The sequence below is a fragment of the Tarenaya hassleriana genome, unplaced genomic scaffold (genome assembly GCF_000463585.1).
Source record: "Tarenaya hassleriana unplaced genomic scaffold, ASM46358v1 Cleome4, whole genome shotgun sequence".
Lineage (NCBI taxonomy): Eukaryota > Viridiplantae > Streptophyta > Magnoliopsida > Brassicales > Cleomaceae > Tarenaya > Tarenaya hassleriana.
Window position 1 is genome coordinate 877,574 of NW_010966881.1, and position 9,174 is coordinate 886,747.

At 40.2% G+C, this 9,174-nt stretch overlaps 3 protein-coding genes across 9 annotated transcripts in view; all 3 read left to right on the forward strand.

The window, feature by feature from the left end:
* LOC104823256 (probable mediator of RNA polymerase II transcription subunit 37e) overlaps nt 1-1,071 on the forward strand; it is a 2,855-nt gene extending 1,784 nt beyond the window's left edge. Inside the window, exon 3 of the mRNA XM_010554731.2 lies at nt 3-1,071. Within this exon, the coding sequence (XP_010553033.1) occupies nt 3-908 (906 nt within the window). The 3' untranslated portion in view covers nt 909-1,071. The remainder of the gene's footprint in view (nt 1-2) is intronic.
* A 91-nt stretch (nt 1,072-1,162) lies between these two features.
* LOC104823257 (transcription factor-like protein DPA) lies at nt 1,163-4,614 on the forward strand. 7 transcript variants are annotated; one of them, XM_010554734.2, is made up of 10 exons: nt 1,163-1,448; nt 2,155-2,304; nt 2,397-2,473; nt 2,655-2,698; nt 3,086-3,151; nt 3,232-3,372; nt 3,440-3,523; nt 3,748-3,846; nt 3,995-4,065; nt 4,192-4,614. In XM_010554734.2, exons 2-10 carry the CDS (start codon nt 2,177-2,179, stop codon nt 4,376-4,378), a joined length of 897 nt encoding a protein of 298 aa, XP_010553036.1. In that variant the 5' UTR covers nt 1,163-1,448; nt 2,155-2,176; the 3' UTR covers nt 4,379-4,614. The 7 variants fall into 7 exon arrangements, with proteins under 7 accessions (XP_010553036.1, XP_010553038.1, XP_010553037.1 ...); XM_010554736.2 differs by having other exon boundaries at nt 2,397-2,431; XM_010554735.1 differs by lacking the exon at nt 1,163-1,448 and adding an exon at nt 1,455-1,782.
* Nucleotides 4,615-6,310: 1,696 nt separating this feature from the next.
* On the forward strand, nt 6,311-7,482 carry LOC104824509 (dof zinc finger protein DOF5.1). Its single transcript, XM_010556613.2, has 2 exons — nt 6,311-6,521; nt 6,811-7,482. The coding sequence occupies exons 1-2, from the start codon at nt 6,471-6,473 to the stop codon at nt 7,480-7,482; spliced, it is 723 nt and encodes a 240-aa protein (XP_010554915.1). The 5' UTR covers nt 6,311-6,470.
* The last annotated feature ends 1,692 nt before the right edge of the window (nt 7,483-9,174 follow it).

Consider the following 9,174-nt stretch of genomic DNA (forward strand, 5'->3'; position numbering starts at 1 on the left):
AGTTTCAGCAGCTCCTTCAAGACTTCTTCAATGGCAAAGAGCTTTGCAAATCCATCAACCCAGATGAGGCCGTGGCCTATGGTGCAGCTGTCCAAGCCGCCATTCTCAGCGGTGAAGGCAACGAGAAGGTCCAGGACCTTCTCCTGTTGGATGTCACCCCTCTCTCCCTCGGTCTTGAAACCGCTGGCGGTGTCATGACGGTGTTGATCCCGAGGAACACGACCATCCCAACAAAGAAGGAACAGGTCTTCTCCACCTATTCTGACAACCAGCCCGGAGTGCTGATCCAAGTGTACGAGGGAGAGCGAGCCAGGACCAAAGACAACAACCTCCTCGGCAAATTCGAACTCTCCGGCATCCCTCCTGCTCCCAGAGGTGTCCCCCAGATCACGGTCTGCTTCGACATCGACGCCAACGGTATCCTCAATGTCTCGGCCGAGGACAAAACGACAGGACAGAAGAACAAGATCACCATCACCAACGACAAGGGCCGTCTGTCCAAGGAAGAAATCGAGAGAATGGTCCAAGAGGCGGAGAAGTACAAATCAGAGGACGAGGAGCACAAGAAGAAGGTGGAATCCAAGAACGCGTTGGAGAACTACGCGTACAACATGAGGAACACAGTCAAGGACGAGAAGATCGGAGAGAAGTTGCCAGCGGCGGACAAGAAGAAGATCGAGGACGCGATCGAGCAGGCGATCCAGTGGCTGGAGGGTAACCAGTTGGCGGAAGCCGACGAGTTCGAGGACAAGATGAAGGAGCTCGAGAGTATATGCAACCCGATCATCGCCAAGATGTACCAAGGTGCCGGCGGTGACATGGGCGGCGGTGCTCCGACCGGAATGGACGATGATGTTCCTCCCTCCGGCGGAAGCGGAGCTGGTCCCAAGATTGAGGAAGTCGACTAAGCTATTCTCTCTCTTATCTTCTTCATTATCTCTCTCTCCTCTCAATTATTACGATATCTTTTTTTCTGATTTTGTGGAACCTTTATTTTGTTCCGAGACTTCCGTTCCCTTTTTCTCTGAAATTAATTATGATGGATGCAATATGCAATTATTTTTTGCAACATGCCACGTACAAGCAATGATATATTTGTACGTTTGTCGTCACAAATGATTCAAGTGAGATTATGTTAGAAGCTAGTTTGGGCCGTTGGGAATCTGCTGTGCTTTAAATAGGCCCAATTTAATGAAGCGGACTTCTCCCGGTATAAATAACTAGCACGTATGACGATCGCGGAAACGACGTCGCTTGGTAACGGACGTTGTTCAACACTTGTAAAAAGAAAGCCTTGTGGGCTCCGGAGAGCAGAGAGCAGATTCTGTATATCTGGCTGTGTTGATGGATTCAGCAGTTTTAGAAGGAGCGCGTAAATTTGTAGAATCTCCTCTTTCGAGTTCGGAAAACCCTAAAACACTTGAATTTCGCCGTCGGAGATGCCTCTGGTTTGTCGCCCTTTTACTTTTTGAATTCTCGATTTGTTGCGTTTTAGATGCATTTGTGATTTGCTTGAGCTTTGTTGATTTTCCACCGATTTCGAGTTGTTTCTGCTTCGGTTTCATTCTCCGCGTTTCGATTAGGGTTTCTTGAGATTGTGGACTCTTCTTTTACGTACAATTTGGAGGCCCCTGTTTAATGGAAGCTCGTGTTTTGTTACTGCTTCTTTTACGTACAATTTGGAGGCCTCTGTGTGTGTTCTGAGAACGATCGAATAAGAAGTCAAGTTCAGAAAGAGCTCTCAGTGTCCCACAGCTCGTCGAATTAGGGCATTGATTGATGGTAAATATAGTTAAGTGTTTGTTACCCGAATGTTGCCGTTGTTTTGCTGATTATCTTAGGTGACTTTTGGCGATGAGATTAATATACAATGCACCAATGATCTGTCGATTTAGTCGCCGACTGGTTTTAGCCGCTCTTGAAGCTTTGTTCTCATTGTTCATCTTTCTCATGGTTCTGTGTTGACTTGAAAATAAGGAATGACATTGGTAGGCTCTATCTATTTGCTTCACTAGATTTGCTAGTAATATTTCCGGTGCATCGTATTTGTCCATCTACTAGTAACTGGTTCAATTGGAATGAAGTTCATTTATGCTGTTCTGTCTTCCCTTAAGTGTGACTTTCACTGACTTGTTGTTTGTAAAATTTCTACAGAAACAGTCGATTCTGTACAGAGATGGACATTGGCTGCTTGGGAGAGAAAGATAGTCCTTTCTCTACTCCAAAGAGGCATAACCATACTTCTACATTGGACAAAACTCCGGAAAGAAGGAAGTTAGCACTTGACAATGAAAATGAAAATGGGTTAGTGTATGTTGTTTGCTGCTTCCTCACCCCATGTCTTTCTGATTTTCACCTGAACCTAAAAGTCACTTTTCATTTTGCCTTGGGAAAAGATCAGAGAAGAAAGGACAATCGAGAAGTGCTGGAGGTGGACTTCGTCAATTTAGCGTTCTGGATCTGTTATCTTCACGTTCGAACCATATATATATATATATTCTTTTATTTCTACTTCAAAATGCCTTGCTATTCCAAACAAGAAAAATGGAACCCACTAAGCACAACCGGAAGTTTTGCTGGTTTGGAGATTTCAAGTTTTGTTTTGATTCTGATTCTCGACGATAATATTAATGAGTTGCTGATTGTTTTTCCAGTTTGTCAGAAGCTGGAAGCCAAGAAGATAATTACATATAAGGAGGTGATGAATTCTTTTCGTTTAAATATCTGGATACAATGTCTGCTTCGGTGAAGAAGTGGTTATATACATGGCATGGTTATCTTTAGCTAAGCACATAGACTAGATGAAAAGCCATACAACAGGGTGCATGATATGTAATGTTCAATTGAATTAAACTGATTGGTGTCTAGAATATTTAAGTTGACGTCAATTAAAGTTGATTTGTTTGGAATAAGCAGTCATTTCAACTAAAACCCCCTGAATATCTGGCTATGGAGTTCCTTCCCAGATCCCGTGTCTGATTAGGTGTCTGCCCTTCGCGTTTTGTGTTAACATAAATTTCCTTTCTGCTTGATCATCAAAAGTGAAAATCTGTGATCGATTGAGATTTGATACTTGTGATTCCAGATTGCAGATGACATTATTTCAGATTTTGGCACAATGCAGAATGACACATTGGGATCTTCAGAAGAGGTATAGCATGACATGAAAGATGACTTCATATTTTTGCATTATTTAGAAGGAATATAAATCTTTCTTTTACGATTTTTCAGTTCAATGAGAAGAATATAAGAAGACGGGTCTATGATGCACTCAATGTTTTCATGGCATTGGAGATCATCACAAGGGATAAAAAGGAAATCCGATGGAAAGGACTTCTTGTTACCTGCAAGAAGGATGTGGAAGAAGTAAAGGTTTCATTCCACCATTTTCTTATGTTCTTACAATCTCTTCTTCCTGTCTTATGTCATTAGTGTTCAGTATATGACTTTTCAGGCTGAACGGACGAAACTCGTGAGCAGTGTCCAAAAGAAGGCTGCTTATCTTAAAGAGTTGGAAGAAAAGGTAATTCTCCTTTCTCGTACTCGTTTTCAACTCTTATTATGCATTGCAAGGCACAATCAAAACTAGCAAATTTATTGTATCAGTTCTCACTTGTTCTGAATCTCACCTTTAGAAGTATTCATATATCTACAGGATACTTGAACAATTTTTCATTAATTGTCCATCGTAATGAAACGTTACGGTCTTTGTCCATTCTTGTTTAAACATTTAAGTAATGTTCTCAGGTTTCGAGTTCGCAAAATCTTATGTCAAGAAATCAGCAGGTGGTTGAGAAGTCTAAAGGCCCTGCAGAAGGATTTACTTTGCCATTCATCCTTGTTCAAGTACTTGAATTTCCCTACTGCCATCCTTTTGGTCTGATATTTATATTCTTGTCACAATATATTCTGTCTGGATCTTCTGATTTCTTGAAACACATGATATATAATTTTCTGATGTAACTATATATGTCCCCTTCTTAACTACATGTAGACAAGTCCTCATGCAACTGTTGAGGTGGAGATTTCAGAGGACATGCAACTGGTACACTTCGACTTCAGTAGGTAAAGGACTTCTCTCTATTCCACATCGAAACCCGATTTCTGAAAACTAAAAATCAAACTTCAAAGATATTTATGAATATCGAGAGTGATTTCTGAACCGGGTCTCTGTGATTTATATGCATGCAGCACACCTTTCACATTGCATGATGATGGTTACATTCTGAAACTGATGCACCAACAGAAGCTGCAGCAGAAGACAAGGCACCACCATCCTTCTCAGCATTCGTCTGCTCATTCTTCGTCCACCTCGGTTTTCTCTGCAACCACTGGTCCTGTCTGCTGGAACACATATTCCGCCAGCACTACTTACTAGCTGACGACAAAAAAGAAGCGAATACCCGAGTTTTTTTTGGGGGGGCCTGCCTGAAGAAAGGGAGATGAAGAACTAAAAAGGGATCAAATTGTTAAGAGTATTTATACATCATCTGGTTTATTGTGCCTTAGAATAGGTTTCCTTATGAAGTGGAGGTTTATGTGATTGCTACGGTTTAAAGGAGACTGTAAATGACAATTCATAGGTGAAATTGCTAATACACATACTTCGGCTTAGGGAGCTTCAGTACCATCTGCTTTCTTCCGATAACCGATTCGGTTTACATCGCCAAACCGATCCATTTACATGGTTTGGACGTTTGCATCAGTGAACCGGTGAACAAGATTAGACCGAACCGGACTCTGTTTCGCTCAAAATGGTTTGGGTTGGGGCTGTGGCGTGGAAATCGCCATCTCTCTACACTCGACTTTGGGGCGCGTGGTATCCACGCATTGAAATGCCAATACTTAGGGATGTAAAACGAAACGCGGATCGCGGGCCGACTCGTGAGTCGGCTCATATTTTTCTGGGATGGGTTCAAAATATTTGAGTCCACAAAAAACCGGGCCAAATGAGCCAGCCCATCACGAGCCGGACTCGTGGCGGGCCAGTCATCACGAGTCGGGCTGGCTCGCGGGCCAAAAAAAAATTATTTTTTTTAAAATTTTAATATTTTTATATATTTTAAAATATTTTTATATACAAATTATATTTTTTATTACATATTTAGTTTGTTTTTGTTTAAAATTTTATTTTTTATTACATTTTAAATATTTTTTAAATATGAAAATTAGTTTTAAATATTTTTAGTATTAAAATTTTATTTTTAAAAATTATATCTTTGGCTCACAGGCCGACTCGTTTGGCTCGCGGGCTAAGACGATATGGGTTGGACTGAAATATTTATGGCTCGCTAAAAAACGGGTCGGGTTGGGCTAGACTAAATTTTTTTTCAGATCGGAACGAGCCGGGCTGGGCTGAGCCGGGCCGGCCCGTTTTACACCCCTAATAAGGGCAAGGTACCCTTGATACCATGCAACCCTAAGGCTAACCAATACCCGAATTCACAAAAGGTCGCTGTCTCGTTTGGCTCGCGGACCGGCCGTTTGGCTCGCGGGCTAAGACGATATGGGTTGGGCTGATATATTTATGGCTCGCTAAAAAACGGGCTGGACTGGGCTGGACTAAATTTTTTTCAGATCGGAACGAGCCGGGCTGGGCCGGGCCGACCCGTTTTACACCCCTACCAATACTCCCACGCAAAATAAAAATCGAAACATACTAAAAAAGGAAAAAGAAAAAAGAAAAAGGAAACACCCAGGGGAAGGATGAACGGGGGGACACTTGGGAGAATGTTGGACTGTTTTAATTAAAATACTTTATGCTGCTTTTAAGTATTATTTCGCTCCATTCTTATATATTACAATTTCAATCATATCTTATAAATGGCCCATTTGGACCAACTTCCTTTCCCTTTAAGAAAATGTTTACTTAAGACCGGAATGCACAAAGCTCCTCTTCTTTTCATTACCATTAAAGCATATATATAGAGAGAGAGAGAGATGAGATACTTGTCCACATATTGTTTTGTTCTAATTATATACTAGCATTTTACATATAATATGAGCTTCTTTCTTGATAATAAATATTCCAATGTATATAGGTTAGAATGTGAACTTTAAAAACACCTTTCAAAGGTGGGAATATATAGTAATATTGCAATATGTGTATATATATATATATATATGTATACGTCTGAGTGTAGAGAGAGAAAGGGGGTGATCTCTTTTGCACACTCAGTCCAGAAGCAGCAGTATGAGAGTCAGAGAGAATCTAAAGAAGCTTATGGGTTAAGCAACTTGACACCATGGACCGACCCAAATATTTATTTATTTATGATAATATATATATACATATGCGTGTATATATATATGTGTGTGTGTGTGAATAAAGGTCCTTGCTTTAAGCTTTGATCTCTCCCTCTCTCTCATCCCTTGGTCTGTTGATGTAATTCTCCACTTCAACTCCCTTTATTGTTCAAACGGTACCAAGAGAAAGAGTTCATATCAATTAAGAAGAGGAGAAGAAAACAATGGTTTTTTCTTCCTTCCCAACTTATCCTGATCCCTCCAATTGGCAACATGTAAGTTCCTCTCTCTCTCTCTCTCTCTTCATACATTTATTTTTCTTCGTTTCGATTTCATGGGGTTTATAGTTTTTCCCCCAAGAATAAAAAATAAAGAGGAACAAAACAGAAGTAGAAAGAGATTCTTCCTTGTTCTCACTTTTGATGATATCTTGCATATATATATATATGTGTATATATATATATATCTATGTCCATGGTTGAATTCTGAATATACCCTTGTGATCTTTTCATGCTTAGATCACTTCTCACTTTTTTTTTTCTTTTCTCAAATTTATGTATTCAGCAAACAATCATTCCTCCTCCTCAACCGCAACCGCCGCATGGAGGAGGAGATGGCGGCAGGAGCACAGGTTCATCAGTGAGGCCAGGTTCCATGGCGGAAAGAGCCAGACAGGCGAACATAACCATGCCTGAAGCAGCCTTGAAATGTCCAAGATGTGAATCCACCAATACCAAGTTCTGCTACTTCAACAACTACAACCTCTCTCAGCCTCGCCACTTCTGCAAGACCTGCCGCCGTTACTGGACACGCGGCGGTGCCCTAAGGACCGTTCCGGTCGGCGGTGGTTGCCGGAAAAACAAGCGTTCCAAAAGCAGTAGCGGCAGAGGAAACAACAGTTCCAGTACCAGTTCTAGGTCCCAAGACTCAAATCCCATTGTTGGACCAACAACTTCATCTATGAGTTCGATGCTCTCTTCCTACAACACTGGATCGGACACAAGCCATGATCGTGGAATAGGGCCTGTATCTTCTTTACCATTGGATCCACACCATGAATTCACCATCTTCCAGTACGGCGCCGTTTCAGGTTCTTACGAACATCATCAGCATCACCCTCGTCCTGACCTAACCGCTTCTGGGCTTTTGTCGGGGCTCGAGCAGTGGCGGTTTCCGGCTGCTCGGCGGCTTGGAGATGGCTTCACCGTCGCTGTCTTCCGGGTTGTACCCGTTTGATTATCAGATGGGTATGGATTCAAGTTATGGAGTAAACGGGTCGAGTCATTTTAGGGCAAAGAACATCTTCCACAACATTTCATCTTCTTCTTCTTCGTCTGCTGCTGCGGCCATGGATACAGCAGCAGCTTCTCAGTTAGCTTCAGTCAAAGCGAAGGACAATAAAAATAATCAAGATCGTCAACTGAACATGTCCAGACAACTTCTTGGGAACACCGAACAGTTTTGGAATGTCTCCGCCGCCATTGCCAGTTCGTGGAGCGATGTATCTAATGTCAGCTCTTCTTCCACAAGTAATCCTCTCTAAATGAAACCCAGTTAACCAGATCGCGATGATCATTATAATTAGTATCGCTAATACAGGTTTGGGGATGATTATGCCGTGTTAATTTACTAGTTTATGGGGTTCCATGGAAAAAAAAAACCCTAGTGGGGGGAAAAAGACAACATCTTTGTATGAGTTTTGAATTAGGTTTTTAATTTAATTTTATTGAATTAGTATGAACATGTTTTTTTTTAGAATGGTGTTTGTGTAAGTTTAACTACTCTATTGTGGTTAATTAAGAATTAAAACTCAATTAGTTATATTTGTATGAAACTAATCGTTTTCAGTTCAATGTTCTTTATATCTCTCTCTCTTAATTTACAATGATTGAAATCCACTGTTTATCTATTAGGACCAAAGTTTCTAAATATAGCAGTAAACATATATGATATAGTTAACATAGTTCTGGTAATTAACATATTAATTTACTTGCATCCCACCGTTTATGTGTATTATAAGAAGAGTATATGCAATACAACATATTCGTCTTAATTACTTTTATACGTGAGTATATGTGTATGTGTAGGTGTATACGTGTATGTACATATATGTATATACACCCTTTTGCGCTCTATTGAATTATCTTACTCGAATCAATCTAACTTTCATCGAGAAACTTATGAATATAAAATTCTAGTTCAAGCAATGGCGCAGCCGATTAGAACCATCACTACCATTTTACGATCATAATCCTCCATCTTTTAAATTTTTCATAAGAACTATGTTATATATCATAAATAAATGAAATAAATCTCATTTTTCTGCTTGTAAATAAGGTTGGAAAATACCTTTTTTTTTGTTGAAAAATACTATTTACACTTGGTAAGGATCAACAATATATATAATTAATCCGATTACTTAAACTTTGTCATTAATTACTCCATTCCATGTTATTGTGTTGAACGTTTTGTTGTTATGTTCTTGGAAACAAAAGGCTAATCCAATCTGGTTAGTTCAACCGGTGAAACGGGGGCGCAAAACGTCTGTCCCGCCCCGAATTCGAACCCCAGGTTGGGGAGGGAGCGCATAATTCAATTTACATGGCTGGCTCGCGGCCCCGGGATTAGTCTGGGCCTCGCCCCAAGAAACCCGGTTATCCAAAAAAAAAGGCTATATGTCCTTTATCTGCTTACGAAGTCCGCCCAATTTCGAACCGTTCTAATTATTCTATTTTTTAAAATTTAGAGTATTCTACGGGCATACTTTAGGCTTTTTTTATGATTTTGATGTAAAGCAAAGTGAGAATATATTTCATACTTTATCTAAAAGAGCTCAACTATAGTTGAACATGCATAGCCGAATTAGTAAATGTTTCGAACTAAAATTGCAATTAAAATACGCAATATATATATATATATATATATATA

What these genes read in the sequence shown, in the direction of transcription:
- LOC104824509 (XM_010556613.2), top strand. Translation starts at nt 6,471, where the DNA reads ATGGTTTTTTCTTCCTTCCCAACTTATCCTGATCCCTCCAATTGGCAA. An exon ending in ATCCCTCCAATTGGCAACAT is followed by an intron (nt 6,522 to 6,810) that starts GTAAGTTCCTCT and finishes TTATGTATTCAG; the next exon opens with CAAACAATCATTCCTCCTCC.
- LOC104823257 (XM_010554733.1), top strand. An exon ending in CATTGGGATCTTCAGAAGAG is followed by an intron (nt 3,152 to 3,231) that starts GTATAGCATGAC and finishes ACGATTTTTCAG; the next exon opens with TTCAATGAGAAGAATATAAG. An exon ending in GTACACTTCGACTTCAGTAG is followed by an intron (nt 4,066 to 4,191) that starts GTAAAGGACTTC and finishes ATATGCATGCAG; the next exon opens with CACACCTTTCACATTGCATG.